Below are 20,543 nucleotides of genomic sequence, written 5' to 3'. Positions count from 1 at the left end.
TTATTTTAGTCATTATACTTTAATTTTGTTTCAACAAAGAATTTCCAGCCAAAATTATGATTTACGGCGGTGAATTTTACCGCGTGGCTGTCATTTTTTATTTTTATTTTAAATCCTTGTCATATGCATAATTTATTTTAGCGAAAACATTTCTAACAAATTTGCATACATACATGTCAAGTGTTTAGGTAAAAAATAAAAATATATCCATGTTAGGTTTTGCCGAAAAATCTCCACTAATAAATTTAAAATTTAGTAACTAAATTAAAATAATAAAAATTTAATAATTAATTTGAAACGAATCAAAATTTAGCAATTAAAATGTAAAAAATATAAAAGTATTTGATACTCTTGTATCAATTGCCCTTTTTTCATTGCTCTTATTTTTTACTAATTAATATCCTTTTTTAGTACATAATCAATGGGTTTTCAGATTTCAACTATAAGACGATATATTAAAAAATTTCACATTTAAATCAATTTTCATTTGAATAGTGTAGGTCATTTGTGCAAAGCATAATTTAACTTAAAATTTTAAACAGCTGTATATATAAATATTTGAACCTGTAACCTCATTTAATTTAAAAGAACGTCTTATCAACTCAACTATGCCGTAAAGTTTTCTTACTTTTTATTTCTATACAAAATCTAAATGATAAGGGCAAACTCGGTGTATAATATAATATGTCATCATGCCCAACACTTTATTTCATTTTAGTATATTTCTTAATTGATTGGGTTTTTATTTATTTATTATTATTCTTATTTTGGACGGTATAGAAACATAATAGTAATGAGTGGGACCGTATGATAATGAAATAACAGTTGAGTGAATTTAAAGTAATCAATACTGTACACCTTATTTTTTCTTAGGAGAATTTCTTGCTTAGAAGCAACTTCAATTCTTTTATTCTATAAATATAAATATAAATATAAAATAGCCATAGAACCAAAAGTATCTAGAATCAAAAAATACATTTCAACAATTGAATCTCTTCAAATCAAACCGAATCGAAATATTATTGTGGTTACTATAATTAGAGAATTATATTTGGTAAGTTTCGATAAATAACCATGATTTCCTATGTCATGCAATCATGGTTTGGTGAAATAGAGATACTATAAGGGCCGAGTCGAGCCTAATTTGCCATTGCAGCTCTCTCGAGCCTCAAAGAACAACAAAACCGCTAACTAATCACCTGATCAATACCGAGCTCGCTCTCGTGATACTAAGCACAATTAAACAATCAACTAAATTAATAAATCAACTCTAAAGCCACCTAGGTTCAAACCCGCTCTCGCGGTGCTCTAACCTAGATTTCTAATCCTATTATTCAATCTAATTAACCACCTATCGATGAGTTAATCACACTCTAAACATACTTAGGGTAGCTAATTCTAAACAAACAATAAGCAAAAAGATTAAAACATGCTTTAGATAACAGCTTAACCAACCAATCAAGCATTCCCTAAACTATCATACCAATCCCCCAACAAGGGGCTTAGCCGCTCATGGTTAAGTTCTCAACACAACAAATGAACAATAAACTAACATTAAAGAGTGTAGAAAGATTACATCAATTAAATAAGCAGAACGATAAACCATAAATGAGATAATGAAGAGTAATCAATAACTTGCATTCAATATTAAAATCTTGTTCTTACAAGCAATAAAGCTTCAAGCACCAACAATGGTGGAAACTATGGAGCACTAATCCTTAATGAGATGCTAAGCTAATTTTAATAGAGGCAACAACTAAGAGAATAAAAAGTTGTAAAAATGTTGCACACCCTAAAAGTGAGATAATGTTGTATTTATAGGTGTTACAAATAAGGAAATAAAAATATCCTAATACAAGTTTTGTCTAGCCAAATAGGGAAGTGGGCTTTGAGCCTTTGGTCTTTTGAAATGAAGCTGAAATCCCTTCTTTATGCATGTCTTGGATCGAGACACTTAGCTTGGGAATGTGTCTCGATCCGAGATGGATATTGATGGGCATTATGCCCTTGCTTTCCTTGTGTCTCAGATCGAGACACTTGCATAAGTAGGGTGTCTCGATCCGAGACAAGGATAAATGCTTCGATCTCTCGCTCGCTTTGCTTCTCGGCTTTCCTTCGCTTGTCGCTTTCGTCGAATCTTCCCATCTTTAATGCCAAAATGCTCTGTAATGCTCTCAAACACCTGAACCACTCCCACATGCAATAAGATATACAAATCACTATAAAAATGTGGTAAAACATAGTAAAAACATGCATAAATATAACTATATACATAAGAGTATTTTACTCCTATCAGACAGTACGGTCCAAGCTAGGACCGTTCGATCTAGTGAATTTTTTAATACATTATAAATGCACCTCATTACTTCGTTTTTCATTTGCAAACTTTGAAACAATGCTGTAAAAACACTATTCATCTTCTTCTCTCAACCTCTAAAACTTAAAACCTTCATTCTGCGTACATTTTTTATGATTGATTAAAGAAATCAACTCCCTTCAACTCCTATTAGAAGAATCTAGTGTCATTTCTGACATGCAAGATAGTTTTGAGTACTGCTTGTTCATAAGGATTCTATTTTCTTTCTCAAGTTAAGTTTCAAGTTGATTTTCTTCAAGAGGTTAGTGATTTCTCCTTGTAATTTTGAATTTTGATTTGCATGTTGGATTAAAATAGTTTGGTTGATGATTTATGATGAGAAATTGTTGGGTTTTGAGCTTAATAATTTGATTAATGTGTTAATCATGTTTATATGAGTTAATTATGAATTTTACATGATAAATTGTGACATGCATGTTGTTATATGATTAATTTAGGGGCTAAAGTTCACATGCAAGTTGATTAGTATGAGGTTTAAGTTAATTTAAGTTCAGTTACATGCCAATTAAGTGATTAATTAAGGTAATTATACTCTAAATGATATTTGGATGTATTTGACATGATTTGAGAGTTTGAGCATATTTTAAGTTGCTGAAAATTATATATGGGCTAATGCTATGAGAATTTGTTATGATTTGGTGTGATTTTGACTTTAAGAGTCGTTTTGTAATTTTGTGAATTTAAGGGACTAATTTGCACTTTTTCCAAAATTGTATTTTGGAGTCTTAGTGGCTGCCTTGTCACTATAATTTGTTTAAAATTATTAATCTTGATATTTGGTATGATTTTAGGTGTTTTGGCTCGATTTAAAAAGTTAGGCATTAAAAATTCAGTGTTTTACAAAATTTGAGGGCTAAATGAACTTTTTATCTTTTTTTTAACAGAAGGTTATTTTATTAATTGAATAGACCAAGTACAAAACTGAAACCCAAAATACATCTTAATATACTAATGCAGCTGCAGTAATAATCTTTTGCAAGATTGAGCCAATGCATGAGCTGCTCTATTCTGACTTCTGGGAATATAACAGATATGTAATTCTTCAAAGAATTGCTGGAGATGCATAATATCCATACAAATCCCTCTAACTTCTGAATTGCATATTTCTTGTTTGTTGAGAATTTTTGGAATTTGAATGGCATCTCCTTCTAGAATTATTTTTTGCCAACCTTTAGAAATTGCCCAGATCATTGCTGTTCTAAGAGCCATGAATCCAAGTACCCCTGGATCCCAAACATGCCTGAAAAAAGCTGTAAATCGATCTTTTATATCGCCCAAATGATCACATACTATCACTCCCATAGTCCCAAATTTACCTGGTCGATATGATGCAGCATCATAATTAAGTTTCAAAGTGCCTGGGTGATGTTGAATAGGCTGAATTGGAAGTGCAGCTCTATGAGCATTTGCCAAATCAGAAGCTAAAATCACTTTATTCTCCTCTGCAAATTCAGAACAAGCATTCATAGCTTTGCCAATAATTTGAACCGGATTGAAGATTAGATGATAAAAAATGGCTTCATTTCTCCCCTTCCATATATGCCAGATTATGAAACAAAACAATAAAATACTATGAAGAGATGAATCCATTTGAACTAACTGAGAAGAATAAAGGCTCCATAACTGAGCAAAATCTAAGCTTCCTTCATCTTGAACTCTTTAAGCTAAAGGACTTATAAACCAGACTTGTATCACTACGGGACAATGAAACAACATATGCGCAATAGATTCTGTATTTCCACAATGAACACATGAGAAGTCTTTCGAAATTCTGTGCTGCAATTCAACTCCAGAGGGCAATCCTTTACACAAAGCTCTCCAAATAAATATTTTTATTTTATTAGGGAGCTGCAAATTCCATAAAAATTGCCATTGCTTAGCATTAAGAGATGAATGTGAAATCTGGTTTAGATTCATGTTTTGCAACAAAGACAAATGGTAACCAGATTTCACTGATTATATACCTGAAGAATTATGATGCCATATCAATTTATCTTCTATTTCAAATAAAGGCAAAGGAATTGACATGATAGTTTCTGCATCAGATTGTTGAAATAATTTTGTGATCTTTCCTGCATTCCAAGAAGCCTCATTTGGATTCTTCAAATCTGCAACAGTTATTGAATCCTTCTGAATTGCAGTATTACATTTTAACTCAGGAACGAAAGGGTACTTCGAAGGTATCCAAGGATCTGTAAAACACATGACTGATCTACCAGAAGTAATCTGCCATCTGAGACCTAGTTTTAACAGTTTAAGTCCATGAATCAAACTTCTCCATCCCTATGATGGATTTCTTGTTATTGAAGCATTAAGTAACTCCTTTGAAGGAAAATACTTGGCTTTCAAAACTTGAAACAATAAAGATTGTGGAGATTGCAGTAATCTCCAAACTTGTTTTGCCAACAAAGCTTGATTAAATGAAGCTAAATCCTTAAAACCTAAGCCTCCTGCCCATTTACTTTTGCAAAGTTTATTCCATGCTATCCAATGAATTCTGTGCTCTTCTCCTTGTTGACCCCACCAATAATCAACAACCATATGATTTATCTTATTGCATAATGAGATTGGAATCTTATAACACATCATGGTATATATTGGTATGGCAGAGACAATAGCTTTAATGAGGACTTCTTTACCTCCCAAAGATAAAAACCGCTCCTTCCAACCATGTAGTTTATGCTGAATTTTGTGAATGATATAACTGAAAGTTTGGGTTTTAGAAGATCCAATAAAAGAAGGCAGTCCCAAATAAAGAGGTGGAGGATCAATATTGGTAATATGAAGCATTTGAGCAATATGATCTTTAACAAGTCGAGGAACATTATTACTAAAGAATAAACCTGATTTGGCAAAATTAATAAGTTGACCACTTACTATTGAATAATGTTCCAGGATATGTTGAATAGCAGAAACTGATGCATAAGTTGCCTCTGAAAAAATCATGGAGTTATCAGCAAACAGGAGATGAGAAATTTTTGGTCCCTGTCTACTAATCTGGATCCCAGATAACACATTTGATTGAATAGCTTTATCTAGCAAGAAAGACAAGCCTTGAGCACATAATACAAATAGTAACGGGGACAGTGGATCACCTTGTCGTAATCCTCTGGATGGAGTGAAAAAACCATGTAGTTTACCATTTAACTGAATGGAATAAGAGACAGATGAAACAGACTCCATAATCCAGTTAACAAATATTTCATGAAAACCCCATTTCAGTAAGATATGATGAAGATATTTCCATTCAATCCTATCATATGCCTTACTTATATCCAGTTTTAAGGCCAACAATTGCTTTGAATTATGCTTTTGATTCTTGAAATGATGTAATACTTCATGGACTAGCAGTATGTTTTCTGAGATTGCTCTATCTTTGACAAAAGCATTCTGTGCAGGATGAACAATATATGGAAGAATTTTTTGAAGTCTTGCAGTTAATTTTTTTGAAATTATCTTGTACAAAACTGTGGATAAGCTGATTGGTCTGAAATCACTGACTTGTTGTGGCCATTTAATCTTAGGAATTAAAACTAATAAAGTATGATTGATACTTTTTAGTATTATTCCTTTGGTGAAAAAAGATTGTATGGCTGTAGTTATATGTGCTCCCACTATATGCCAGTAATGTTGAAAGAAGAAGGCAGTAAACCCATCAACTCCTGGTGCTTTCCAAGGATTCATTGCAAAAACTGCTTTATAAACTTCATCTGCACTAACTGGTTTAATCAAGTTGGCATTCATAGATGTAGTTACTTGAGATGGAAAATCTTGTAAACATTCCTCAATTCCAACTGGATTAGATGTTGAGAACATATGCTGAAAATGTTGAATTATATGATTGGAGAGATCTGCAGATTCTGATATCCAATTATGATTTTGATCGAAAATTCCTGTAATATTATTCCTTATGTGCCTTTCTTTAACTTTGGCATGAAAAAACCTTGTATTTCTGTCCCCACAATGAAGCCATTCTTGTCTGGCTTTCTGAGCCCAGTAATGCTCTTCTGTGATATGGAGTTGATTTAACTGGTGTTCCAACGATCTAATGACATTCCAATCTAATTGAGCAGATGGAACTTGCTTCTAAATTTGAATATTTTGTTTCACTTGAATTATCAATTTGCTTGTATTCTGTTGATTCTGTTTTTCCCAGCTTCTTAATTTAAATCTTGTGTACTTTAATTTGCTGAACACTTTGTATAATGGTGAACCTGAACCAGAAGAGTTCCAAATTTGCTTTATTAATTCTAGAACTGATGCATTTGTCCCCCATCTTCTATCAAATTTAAACAGATAAGAGTTTGATGGAATTGTATTGTAAGTGTTTAGCAACAAAGGAGAATGATCAGAACCTATGTCTTGTAAATGAGTCACCGATGCTTTTGGGAACATATTTAACCATTTATCATTTGCTAGTATTCTATCCAGTCTAACTCTAATCAAGTCAGGAAAATTTCTTCTATTTGTCCAAGTAAAAGGATTGCCTGTAAATCCCATATCCATGAGAGTCATTTGGTGGATGAATTGCAAAAAAGGGACATGAGCAGAAGGCACATAAGAAAGGCCTCCTTCTTTTTCAGAAGGATTTATTATATCATTATAATCTCCACAAAATACATAGCTACTAGATAACTGAGTTTGTAGTCCAGCTAAAACTTTATACTGATTATATCTAACAGTGGCCGAGTAATGGAGATGACAAAAAACAACATCATACTGAGATCCATCAGTTTGCTGTACCGTAGCCATCACAAAAAAAGGAGTAGTTAACTTAATATGAACAAGAACATCATCTGACCACAGTAGAAGCAAACCTCCAGCTGTACCATGAGGATCTATTGCAAGCATGTGTTTGAAACCAAGCCTTTCAACATACTTAGTAACCTTATGTACACCATTTTTTGTTTCAGATATAAACACCATAGATGGGAATAAACTTTTACACATACCATGTAAATGATGAATTGTCAGGGGATTCCCCAACCCCTGGCAATTCCAAACCAGAGTCCTCATCCAGATTTAGGAGGACAAGGCAGAGTGTCCTCCATACTCTTTGATATTTCATCAAGTTCTTCCATTGTGGGATTAGGAGTGTAATCTGGTTGATGTGTAGATACTGCTGATGTAGTAATTGCATGAATGTTACTTGGTTCAGCATCATGTTCATAAACCATCCTTCTGATATGACTTGGAAAAGTTGAAGCATCCCAAAACTGAACAGACTCCATCCTGCCTTTTCCCTTACCGCTTGATGTTTCCTGCAGTTTATCTTTTCCTTTCAGCATGCTAGAATTTGCAACTGATTCTGCATTTTTATCATATTTTCTCTTGTGAGTCTCTAAATTTGGAAGTGGTTCTCTGATGATCAAAGGTGGTGCTGCTGAGGGAGTAAGTTTCAATTTCTTTCTTTTGTGTCTAGGAACTTTGATATGCTGTGGAGAAGCATGACACAATTTTTCAGGTAAAAACTGATGATACTGTATTTCAGATTCAGTTATCTCTTGTAGAAGACTAGCAATTTCTTGTCTGTCTATCACTATGCTCTCAACTGGATTAGAATTATAAGCATCAGGAGGAGGATACAAAATGTCAATTGCAATTTCTACCTTTTGATCTAAAGTCAATTCGACATCTCTGTCAATGGACCTAAATTTTTCTTGTAAAGCAGGACTGAGCAAGTACAACAAACTAGGTGGATGAGGATGATTACTGGTAGTAGCCACAATAGGAGTTGTAGACATAGGACTTGTAGTCAGATGAGGAAATATCACATTATCATTTGTAATAGTTGAAAAAACTGGGTCACTATTGAGCATAGGCATAAAAGTAACAGATGACATAAACCCAAAAGATATTCCTCCAGGATTGATAATGAAATCATGCATATGAGAAGAAGCAGTTGGAAGAGTACCTAGTGTAAGCAAACCATCATTTCCAAGCAGTGAGCTATGTCTCTGATGCAATGCTACATGGGAAGAAATCATTTCAGTACCATTAGGATAAATCTGTCTGTCCAATTCAAGTCGAGTACCAGATTGCCTGTTGGAACCTTGCTGACCATCACCCTCTTGATAACCTCCTCTCAGAAAACTCCTTCTAACTAGTTGGGAGGAATGAAGAAGAAACGGAGCCTTCATCCAGAATCCATATTCAAAAGTCCCGGAGAAAGGAATACCAGCTTCTTCTTGATCCAAACGAGTTTGGCACTGTCTACTCAAATGACCCATAAAACCACAGAAAAAGTAAATATCTGGTAGCTTTTCATATTTGAAAGTAACCCAGCTCGTAGCATCAGGCGTGGTTGTTTTGTAATACCAATTTATGATATTCGATTTGTGTCAGACCCGCCTATTCCAGGACGTTCGGTGTTAGAAGAGTTGTATCGGTACGACTTGCTTTGTTCGGATAGGATTCATGCGTTCGGCAGGACTGTAATTTTATTTTTTTATATTTACGCTATTAATTAAATGGTATTTTAATATGTAAAAGTATTCTATCTATTGCTTTTCGAACCGGTTTTCGAAATAAGCGGATGGACACTTGGAACGTGCTTTCCTATTAAGAGGCAATAGCACTACATGCGCACCAGTTAAAATCGATAAGATTTGTATATATACACGTGTACTTTAGTATATATAATTGTTTTAACAATGTACTCGATGGATTAACTTCCCAGGCTTTGTTAAGCGATGTACTGATGAATTAATTTCCAGGGCTTCGCTAGCGAGGTACTCGATGGATTTTATTTTTCGGGCTTCATAACTTGTGGATTAAGCGAAGTCGGTGACGTACTCGATGGATTAACTTCTCGAGCTTCACAACTCCTTAGTTATTGATCAAATATATGGATTAAGAGTTTGACCAGTGATGTACTCGATGGATTAATTTCTCGGGTTTCATAATCACTTAGGTTTGATGATATTATGAGATATCACGAGTTGAGGTTTTAGTTTCCATTGATTTCCATACTGATTTATACATGTTAATAAAAAAAATTGATTTTGAACTTAATATTTAAATGTAACATTATGAACTCATTCATTTTCTACTGATACTCGTTCTTGTTCCCATTTTCAGGTTTTATTGTATAAAGTATGGATGAACTTCTAGTTTACATTCGGAGGTTCCACTACTAGAATTCCTGTAATTAGCGACCGACATTAGCGACGGACGGTAATTCCGTCGCTAATTTCGACAATACCGACGGACTTGGCGACAGAGACAATGTCCGTCGCCAAGTTCTCAAAATAAATTGGCGGGAGCTCACCCGCCATTTTTCCCCCCTGTTTTTAGCGACGGATTCTAAAAATCCGTCGCTAATATTTAGGAGCTAATGAAACGCAGAGTTTCATTGTTACGTTAGCGACGGAGTTTCATAATCCGTCGCTAACGTAACAATGAAACTCTGCGTTTCATTTAATGTCTTACATTAGCGACGGATACGATATCCGTCGCTAATGCAAGACATTAAACGGGCAGAAGCCCTTTCCCTTCCCCATTATTTTCTTTTCCTTTTTTTCCTACCGCCGTCTGCCACCCACCAGTCCATACCGCCGGTCCTTCGTTCACCTTCAGTCTACCGCCGGTCCCTTCGTTCCCTTCCCGCCGGTCTCTTCGTTCACCTTCCTCTCCGCCGTCCTCCACTTCCAGACGAAGCTCGCCGTCCTCCACTGCCAGACGAAGCCCGCCGTTCACCTTCCTCTCTGCCGTTCGACGCCGGCACCGTTTTCCGCCGTCTGCCACCATCCGCTGCAGTAGAGGTAAGGTTTTATATAGTTATTTATTTCTTTATTATATTTTCAGATTTAATATAGGTTTTTAGATTGTAAAGTAGGTTTAAAATTAGGTTTTAGATTGTAAATTAGGTTTAAAATTAGGTTTTTAGATTGTAAATTAGGTTTACTAATTTAATAAAATTAGGTTAAAATTAGGTTAAAAGTCAATTAGGTTTTATTAAATTAGGTTAATTGTTAATTAGGATTTATTAAAATTAATTTTAATTAGATTAATGTTTAATTAAGTTAAATTGAAATTGTTTGCATTAAATTTTGAAAAATTAGATATGTTATTATTTTAAATAATAATTAATTATGTTAATTGTTAATTAAATTATGTAAATATATTAGACAATGTTAGATAATTAAATTATACAATTCAATTTAGAGTTTAGTTAACATTAATTAATTTTTTTTAGTTTGTGGTGTAGTTATTATTTAAGACATTTAGTTATTTATTTAGTATTATTACGATATTAATTATGTTTTGTTTGTTTTAGTATTTTAATTAGGTTATGTAATTAGTAATATTTTATTAATTGATGAAATTTTAAGTTTATTAAATTATATATATGATTAGGTTAATTAAATTGTTAATTTGTAGGTTAAATAAATTATAATTAAATTAGAGTAGATGTTTTATTAGAGTTAATTGAATTGTTTAATTTGATTACGTAATTTATTCTTAATTTGATCCGAATGGCGAGGCGGACGAGGCTGCACTACACAACCCTCCAATAGTAGATACGGAAGATGATTATCCACCATCCTCATCAGACGATGATGACATTGGAGCGGAAGATGATATAGAAATTGCATGATTTGTTTTAATGTTATTTCTGTAAAATTTTGACTTTTATTTACGTTTGTTGATGTAGTAACTTTATTTTGTTAAAAAATTATGTGTTATGGTTTTTATAATAGATGTGATTATTTTTTTCTTGTCGAATATTGTTTTGTAATTTGTTTTGCAGATATGAGAGGTTCAGGTTCTTCTTCTGCCGGCCGAGGCCGGGGTAGGGACACTGGTCAGGGACGTGGACGTGGACGTGGACGTGGCGACCCAGAGCAGGATCCACTTGAGAGCTCGGATCCAGGGGCTGAGCAGCAGGTGCTGGCGGGTAGACCCGCACCGCGGAGAGCGGCGAGACAGCCGCAGGACCAGCCGCCAGCTACGGACGAGACTGGGAGGATTAGAGTTACACCTGATGCTGGAAGGTATGATTGACAACTTTTTTTTAACAAATATTATTTCAAAAATGTGAAAACTGACGTTTTTGTAACATACAGAGAAAGGTTACTAGATAGCAGGAACGACAGCGGGAGCGCATCGAGGGCGATCTTGCCCATTTTCCGATCTAGCTGGTTCCCTGAGGGTTCCTCGTGGAAGAAGCTGACAGCAGAGCATAAGGACTTCTACTTCGAGGAGTTCAAGGTTGTTAAATTAAAATTTTAAATATATGTTTTACTGTCTTTTTGATTTCTAATTGTTTTTATTAATTAATGGTTTGCAGAAGGGTTTTTGCTGGGACTCCACCCACCCTGAGGACCTGATTAGAGGGGTCTTCTACCGACATGCGGCTAATCGGTACAAAGATACTCTCCACAACATGAAGCCAGATAAAAAAGAGGGCAGTGTCAGTGCTGATACTTGGGCGTCGTGGAAGCGAGACTGGGATACTGCTGAGGCTAAGAAGAAGTCTGAGGTAGCACGAGCTAATCGGCTGAGTGAGCCGTCCGGAGCTGGCACCGGACCGGTTCGACATACCGCAGGATCGAGATCGGCTACGAGGCATAAGACAGTTATGGTAAGGTTTTAATATTACTAATCGTTATATATTCTAATTATCTACTAATTAACTTTTTCATTTCATATGATAGACTGAGGAGCTCGGTCGAGAGCCAACTTTAGCTGAGTTGCATGTACGGTTGCACCTGACCAAGGCTGATCGGACTGTCTTCGTTGACAAGAGATCAAAGGATAAAAACGTAAGTTTATTTTAACCTTAAGTGACTGCTTACTATGATATAAATATAACTTTATATAGTGAGTTGTTTATAGGATGTTTACGTGTTTGTTGTGGGTGTTGTGATTGCTATTTCGTATTGTTGAACAGAGTTGTCTGTAGTTGTTGCAGGATGTCCCTGAAAAATGGGTGATGATCTAATTTTAGAGAAAATGCTGCCGAATTTTAGTTAGAAATGTAGGTTTAAAGTAATATTTGTGAAGTATTTTTATAAAGTTTTACTAAACTATAAATTTGTATTTTTATTCTCAGGACCGTTTCCAGGCAGAGCTTGCTGCAGCGACCCAGTCTCAGGCGGCTGGAGAAGGGAGTTCGTCGACTCCAGAGCCGATCGACGAGAACGAGCTGTTTTTGTCTCTCGAGGCAATCAAGAAGCAGCGAGTCTACGGTATTGGTTCGGCTTCAGCATCCTACATCGGCCAGAGCAGCCGATTGCGCCGCGGCGGATCATCCCAGTCACAGCAGCAGGCGGTCGTTAGTGAGGAGATCGAGCAGCGCATTGCTAGAGAGGTTGAGGAGCGACTCGAGCAGCGGATGCGTACTGTGGAGGCGGGTTTTGAAGAGCGGGTCGAGCAGCGGATCCGTACTGTGGAGGCGGGTTTCGACGAGCGGATCCGTACTGAGCTTGCGCGACTGATGACTACACTCCCACCGGAGTTACGACCGCAGTTTCCCCCACCTCCACCTCCACCGGCTGACGACACTACTAGTTTGGAGTAGTATAGTATTTGGACTTGGATTTTTATACTACAGTTTGCATATTTTGACTTATTTAGTATTTATCGAATTGTATACTTTTTTACCGTTTATTTATATATAACGGTTTCGGTTTATGTTTATTTGTTGTTGTCTATCGTGTATGTCTGTGATTAGTTAACGGGTCTATTAAAAAACAGGGAAATTCAAAAAATGCCGAAAAACGGGAATTTTCTGCCGAAAAAATAAAAAATTAGCGACCACATATGAGCTTTTAGCGACGGATTTTCCGTCGCTATATTCCTCAAAAAAAATAAAATTGGACTAATTAGCGACGGAAAGTCCTTCGCTAATTAGTCCAATTTAGCGACTACAATTATCGACGGATTATTCCGTCGCTACTTTAGCGACGGAATAATCCGTCGATAATGTGTCGGTATTTGGTCGGCTAGCCCGACCAAAATACCGACTGAACAAGGTCATATTACCGACGGAAATTCCGTCGGTAATTTAGCGACAGTTCTCTTTTTTGGGTCGCTAAATGATTAGCGACCCAAAATTTACCGACGGATTTTTTCCGTCGGTAATCCGTCGCTAACCTTATGTAGCGACGGATTTTAGCCAATCAGCGACGGAAATTTCCGTCGCTGATTGGCAAATTTCTTGTAGTGTTCATATTTTCAAAGGAAGTCAAACATTTTAATTCTAAGCGGTACCATATGTCGAGTCTAGTCTGTGGTATATATTTTATTACTGTTGTTGTACTCGACATTAAATTTTTTAACGTGAGAATATTTTCATGTTTCCTTCATATATGATATATCGATGTTGTTTTTATCTCGAGCATGTTATTTTATGTTATGAGATAAGGGTTGGAATCTCAGGTTGCCTCTATGTAGTGTTTGTTTCTTTGACTTTGCATGATGTTACGTTGCCATACTAGAAGTATGGTTGGAGTTTTACTTTTTCCCTGAGCATTTGATTGTTTCTTTCTGCTTGTATATTAATTTGTCGTTTTCAGAGGCTGGTTCTAGAGCAACCATTCTCATTCTCTAGCACCGATTGCGATGCCGTGAAAGGTGTTAAGAGGGTCTTACAAATAAATGAAATATATGATGCTGAAGGTCTACATGCGAAAGTTAGGGAGTTAATTTATACTTTTAAACATACTATAAATGTAGCGCCATATTTTGAGAATTTTATTTCTTCAAATATGACAACAATGACTTAGAATCAACATTATTTGATTCTTACTTAAATTGTTGAGGTTCCTACTTAAACAGTTGAAGGGATTAATACAAAAACATATGGAATTTCTAAATCTTTAAAGTCGTACAATAAATGCGTTAGATGGATATTAAACACTTTAAGTCACTGAAGTTATTTGTTATTACAGAAAGGGTACTAAACTTCATTTCGTTACAAAAAAGTCACTAAATTATACCTTTTGTTACAACGAGATGTCACTCATATAAAACGCACCATTTCGACATTTTAGACGCACCGTTTTTGCTTATGTGGCAAGCCGGGATTACAAATAGGAATATAACTCAGTGACCTTTTGGTAATTTACGATAATTTTAGTGATCTTTTTGTAACAAAATTTGACCGAATCCGCCGTAGTGACCTCCCATTGTAATAAAATATATAACTCAGTAATCTTTTTGTAACAAAATGAAGTTTAGTACCCTTTCTGTAATAACAGATAAGTTCAATGATCTAGGTTGTCTAATATCCTGCGTTAGATACAAAAACCAGAAGTTTTAAAAGAATCAAACATGAGGCGCAACAAATCCATAGTGGCAAGACTATTGATAAAGGCTAGTGTGAAGGAAATTTGGAGGCAAAAAAAGCAAGATCAGGCGGGAAATCTGAAATAATAGAGGGAATATATGGGTGAGTTGAGAAAAGATAATAAAGTTATCACTTGTTAATAAAGCAAAAGTGGAACTTCTGATCAAAGAGATTTGCGTAAAGAAGTTGAGAATGAGTTCGACTGGCTATAATAAGATGTTTAAAGAAAAGCAATGACTATCAAGCAATCCCACCATGGTCAATGATTTTTTTTAAGCTGGAACCTCCAAGATAGGATAAACCGTTGGATCGTTCGTGCCATCAAAAAATATGTGAGTGATCAAAACGCCATTTATATTTTTGTTATGGAATCTCGTCTTAGTCGTATTGAAGTTAATGATTAGTTAATGGTGTTAAATTAGTGTTTACATCTTTTTCAATCATTTCTTAGTTTGTTATAAGGTTCGTACATTAGGGCTAATTATTTTCTCGAAAAAGAGTTAAATTTTGAGGCAAAATTCGTACAAGGTCGGGGTGATTGGAGAAATAGATGTGTTTATAGTTGGCCTAATTTGTCATCAAGATGCTCAACTTAGGAGTTAATAAAGCAATTGTATGGAATCTCACCATTATCGTGGGCTTCTCTTGATGATTTTATTTAGATTTTAACTACTAGAAAAATATAGGACGTCGCCTAAAACAGTAAAGTGGTGGAAGCTTTTCGAGAGATGGTTGATTACAGTGATCTTCAGGATCTCGGCCGTTTAGGCACCAGTTTACATAGGACAAGGGCATACAAGGCTTAACTAATATCAGCAAAAGACTTGGATGCTTTAGTGTCAATGCATATTTGATAACTCCTTTTACGCATGTAAGAATCCAAAATTTAGTAAGAATGGCCTCTAGTCATGCACTAATCTTATTTACTACTAACCAACATGTTGATCTGCAGCAAAAAGTGGAAAGATGTTCCGTTTTCAATTAATATGGATCTATCATCATGATTTCCAAACTGTGATTGAGAATGGTTGGGACATGGTTGGTGATATTTCAATTATGAATAAAATTAAGCCGCGTGCTTGCAAGCGTAGTTTACGGCATGCTAAAATGTGCAATAACATCTTTAAGCACAAACAATATTTGATGAAAAAGAACGTCTGACTTTAAAATTTAGGCAACATTAGCATATTGGTTTAGCAGAGACATAATACTCAAACATAGCTAGATGAAGTCTTTTAACAAGAGAAAATTATGTGACGTTAGAGATATAAAGTGACCTGGCTCGCATGAGGGGACAAATATACAAAGTTATCCTTGTAAGTGTTACTCTTTACATTTTATTGGCATATTATGGGTAAAGATGTCACTTTGCTAGTGTTACATCTTTTAAACTATGAAATTATTTCCTCTTTATTTGAATAACACTATTACAATCATCATACCTAAGGTTAAGTTTCTGAACTCTATAAAATATCTTAGATCCATTGGTCTATAAAAATTCTCTCTCAAGTTAGCCAACTGCCTGCAACAAGTGCTTGCTTCGTTGATTAATATCTTGCAAAGTGCTTTTATGTCTAGCTGAATTATAATTTGCATTTTTTTGTTATCTTTAAAAAGGCAATGCCTGAAACAAGTGCTTGCTTCGTTGATTAATATCTTGCAAAGTGGTATCTTTATAATTTGAAATTCTTGGTAGCATTGATTCATGTCGTGATTTTAAGTAAGTTGGCTTGTTTTATATTCTCTTTGTGTTGTCGGTTTTAAAAGCACGATTTAATTGATTCATGACTTTAGGAGTTTGAAAAATGTGAATTTCCTTGTTGATTATTGACATTCGATTTAATTTGGGCTATAACATGATTCGTTTCTTGCTTGAGGACAAGTAAAGGTTAAGTGTAAGGATGTTTGATAGGAGTAGAATTACTCCTATATTACCGTTGTTTTACGAGTTATTTACATGTGTTTAGTGATCATTTTTATGCATATTGGGTCTCATTTCTTGTTTGAGTGTTTCAGGTACTACCACATAGATTTCACGGAGTTTCGGACCTAATCGGAGCAATACGGTGAAGTTTAAGCAAGACCGGAGTTGGATAGACATTTCGAGTTAGTTTCAGAGCTGTTTCTGAGATTTTTGCCTGAGGGAAGATGGAAGGCACGATGGAAGCAACGTGCCTCGCATCGTGCCCCTAGTTTTATTCATGTTTGGTAAAAGGCGAGATGGAAGGCACGATGGTGGCATCGTGCCTCGCATCGTGCCTCTGTTTGGTTTTTTACTTGAAGAGGAGGCGAGATGGAAGGCACGATGGTAGCATCGTGCCTCACATCGTGCCTTAGGGAAATTTATGCCGAGATTTTAAGGCACGATGGAATCAACGCGCCTCGCAACGCGCCTTCCATCGTGCCTAAATGCTGAGTTGTCCAAATTACATTTTGACCCCGATCTTTCATTCCGATTCTAAAATTATGAAGGGGCGACTTCGGGACTTCACCAAAATACGAATCTAAGGCTGACAACGGGTATATATAGTGGTGTTTACAACCAAATTAGGGTTCGCTTGGTTCGACCCCCATTGTATTAGACTAAAAACAATAGATTAGCTTTATTTCAGTATTAGTTCATCGTTCTTCGATTTTTTTACTTTTTGAGCTGGATTTTATTCTTCGATATTATATTGGGATTTTTATGCGATTAAGGTACGATAATTCAGAGAGATCTTTTTCATTTTTTATCTTATCAATTATGAATTCTATATATTATATTGTTGGTTTATCTTTGATCATGAGTAACTAAACCAATCGTCGGGGATTATTGATTGAATTTATACTTGGTTAATTAATTGGTTTATTGGGTTTTTGTTATAATTGCGTATTAATTACTGTTCTTGATGCTTAGTTTAATTTGATCACTTAAACTATTGGCTTGTATTTTAATTGTAACTTGAGTGAGTTGAATTGAAATAGACCGTGTAATCGATGACACAGGAGTTAACAACACGAGAGTGAATTGGCGAATGTGTGTTCTTTAGGTTTGCTTAACAAACATCAATCAATTAATTATTTAGGTTAATTATAACACGAGAGTGAGTAGTTACCTATTAATTGATTAATTGACTGTTTTTGTTTGTAGCGGCTTGAGAGAGAGCTATAGGTGCCTTAGATAAGCCTGAACCGCAATTTGATAACGAAATCCATAAACAATGAGATTAATGGCATAAAGTAGATTAATAATCTCTGATCTTTCTCATTATTGTTTAAATCCTATTTAATTTACAGTCTTAGTTTACTTTATTCTTTAATTGTTTAATCTAACTTTTAAATTTACATACTTCAATCCAAATTATATTTTTAACTATCCGAATCGAGTCTCCTAATTGGTTGTCTTTAGTAGCTTTCTCTGTGGGTACGATATCCGGACTTTACAGTCTATATTACGAGTTGACACTGTACGCTTGCAGTATTTTGCCAACAAGTTTTTAGCGCCGTTGCCAGGGAAAGCATATCTTTAACATCTAAGTTAGGATAGCTTGGTTTATTTTAGTTTTTATTTTTCTTGTTTTACGCGTGGTATTTTGTTGTTCGTATTGTTTCAGGTACCCTTCTCATAGTGTATGCATAATACACGACGTAAAGGACTACTGCTAGAACCGTTTCAGCAAGATCTCACTACCTTTGAGCGCATTGTCCGAAAATCAGCACACTCAACTCAAAGGAACCTCAATATGGCCAACGAAGATGAAGTTCCTCCTGGGCTCAACAATATGGTGGATAACAGAGTGATCCCCCAAGATCAAAATCCGTAGAATAATGATGGGCAGAGAGTACGAACATTGATGGAGTTCTTTCAGCCAACTGTGGGCAATTCTACTCATTGTTATTTTGCACATCATGTACGAGCAAACCACTATGAGATCAAGACAAGTGTCATTCAGCTGATAGAAGCGCGCTGTCAATTTTATGGGCTACCTAGTGAAGATCCGAATTAGCAAATCTCCGATTTTTTAGAGGTGTGCAGTACGTTCAAGCTCAGCAACATGACAGACGATGAAGTTTGGCTGCGCTTATTCCCATTTTCTCTGAGGGATAAAGCGAAGCAGTGGATTCATGCATTGCCTAGAGCGGGGATTAACAATTGGTCAGATTTGGCAAAAACTTTCATGAGCAAGTATTTCTCCATGGCAAAGACTGCAAAGCTGATAAGGGATATTATGCTCTATCAGCAAAACGATGGAGAATCGATACATGAAGCGTGGGAGCGATACAAGGAGATGCAGAGGAAAGTTCATCATCATCACATCACTAGGGAGAATCTGATCCAAAATTTCTACAATGGGTCAACTGAATTGGGGAGAAGCGCTATAGATGTAGCTGCAGAAGGGTCACTAATGAGGAAAACCACCGATGAAGCATTCGCTCTATTAGACGAGATGGCCATAAATGGATGTACTTGGCCGAACGAGAGGGCAAAAGTACCTGCGCAGAGAGGAGTAATGACAGTCAGTGTTGATCCAGTTGTGGAGAGTCTGAAACCGAAGAATGCCTCACTGCAAGCTCAGGTTGATATTCTTATGAGGCAAGCTACAGGGATGACTATGGGAAATGTTGCTGCAGTTCAGAGTAGCTGTGAAGTATGTGGAGATCCTACCCACATGGCAAATGACTGCTATGTGATGGGACAGGCTTTCAATGAGCAGGTCAATTTTATGGAAGGACAGATACAAGGCAATGATCCGTATGCTGCTACTTACAATCCAGGATGGAGGAATCACCCGAATTTCTCATGGAAGGATAATGGGGGTAATGCCAACAATCAGGCTGGTCCGAATCTTCAAGGAGGACAAAGGCCACAACAGAATCAGGGCAACTTCCAGAATCAGGAAAACTTCCGACATTAGGACAATAGGCCACATCATCCACCTGGCTTTCAGCAGAGAGAGCAGGGAGAGTCTCTTCATAGCAATATGGACAAGATGATGGAGTTAATGTTGAAGAAGGAAGTAGAGACGCAGTAAACATTGAGGAATCATGCTGCCACTATCCATAATCTTGAGTTGTAGAATCAGCAGATGGCCCAAGCACTTTAGACTTGAAATCAAAGGGGTTTACCATCCACTACTGAGGCAAATCCGAGAGAGCAAGTCAAGGCAATAACACTGAGAAGTTCAAAAGTGTTGCCTGAACCTCATGCAGAAAAGGTTGTAGTAGAGGCAGAGAAGGATCAGTGTGAGGGTGGTGCTGTTGAGTCACAAGTTTCAAAACCATATACTCCACCTCCCACATATGTTCCTAAGGTTCCGTTTCCGCACAGACTGAAGAAGCCACAAGACACTTGGAAGTTTCATAAGTTCTTAGAAACTTTCAAGAAGCTGCATATCAATATTAGCCTGGCGGATGCACTTAGAGAGATACGCATTATGAAAAATTCTTGAAAGACATTCTGATGAACAAGCGGAGCTAGGACGAGAGTACGGTTCCATTTACAGAGAATTGCAGTTCAATCAGTTTGAGCAGGTTGCCTACAAAGCTCGAAGACCTAGGGAGTTTTTCTATTCCTTGTACTATTGGTGATTTACGAACTGCAAATTGTCTTTGTGATTTGGGTGCCAGCATAAATTTGATGCCCCTTTCTTTGTTTAGACAGCTGCTTGGCGATCAACATGTTGAGACCACTCCTATGATGTTGCAGCTTGCTGACCACTCTGTCAAGAAGCCGTATGGAATTGTGGATGATGTTTTAGTTAAGGTCGACAAATTCATATTTCCAGTGGATTTTGTCATTCTTGACTATGAGATTGATAAGGAGTGCCCTCTAATTCTTGGACGACCATTCATGAACACCAGTAGGGCTCTCATTGATGTGAATGCAGGCAA

General features: G+C 36.1%; 2 protein-coding genes and 1 long non-coding RNA gene across 3 annotated transcripts; all 3 read left to right on the top strand.

The window, feature by feature from the left end:
- Window positions 1–11,131: 11,131 nt before the first annotated feature.
- LOC126661987 (uncharacterized) lies at window positions 11,132–13,021 on the top strand. Its single transcript, XM_050355872.1, has 5 exons — window positions 11,132–11,373; window positions 11,446–11,590; window positions 11,670–11,963; window positions 12,037–12,144; window positions 12,435–13,021. The coding sequence occupies exons 1-5, from the start codon at window positions 11,132–11,134 to the stop codon at window positions 12,900–12,902; spliced, it is 1,257 nt and encodes a 418-aa protein (XP_050211829.1). The 3' UTR covers window positions 12,903–13,021.
- Window positions 13,022–14,808: 1,787 nt separating this feature from the next.
- On the top strand, window positions 14,809–17,313 carry LOC130014898 (uncharacterized). The gene is made up of 2 exons (XR_008789636.1): window positions 14,809–15,004; window positions 16,689–17,313. It is a non-coding gene; the product is annotated as an uncharacterized LOC130014898 (long non-coding RNA).
- Window positions 17,314–18,706: 1,393 nt separating this feature from the next.
- On the top strand, window positions 18,707–19,567 carry LOC130014973 (uncharacterized). Its single transcript, XM_056104172.1, has one exon. It carries the CDS (start codon window positions 18,707–18,709, stop codon window positions 19,565–19,567), a length of 861 nt encoding a protein of 286 aa, XP_055960147.1.
- Window positions 19,568–20,543: the final 976 nt, after the last annotated feature.

Source organism: Mercurialis annua, linkage group LG8 (genome assembly GCF_937616625.2).
Source record: "Mercurialis annua linkage group LG8, ddMerAnnu1.2, whole genome shotgun sequence".
Classification (NCBI taxonomy): Eukaryota; Viridiplantae; Streptophyta; class Magnoliopsida; order Malpighiales; family Euphorbiaceae; genus Mercurialis; species Mercurialis annua.
This window is presented reverse-complemented; position numbering and strand designations above follow the sequence as displayed.

Coding starts and splice junctions, on each gene's coding strand:
- LOC130014973 (XM_056104172.1), top strand. CDS start 18,707: ATGACAGACGATGAAGTTTGGCTGCGCTTATTCCCATTTTCTCTGAGG.
- LOC126661987 (XM_050355872.1), top strand. CDS start 11,132: ATGAGAGGTTCAGGTTCTTCTTCTGCCGGCCGAGGCCGGGGTAGGGAC. Junction 11,374..11,445: donor GTTACACCTGATGCTGGAAG/GTATGATTGACA, acceptor TGTAACATACAG/AGAAAGGTTACTAGATAGCA. Junction 12,145..12,434: donor AGAGATCAAAGGATAAAAAC/GTAAGTTTATTT, acceptor TTTTATTCTCAG/GACCGTTTCCAGGCAGAGCT.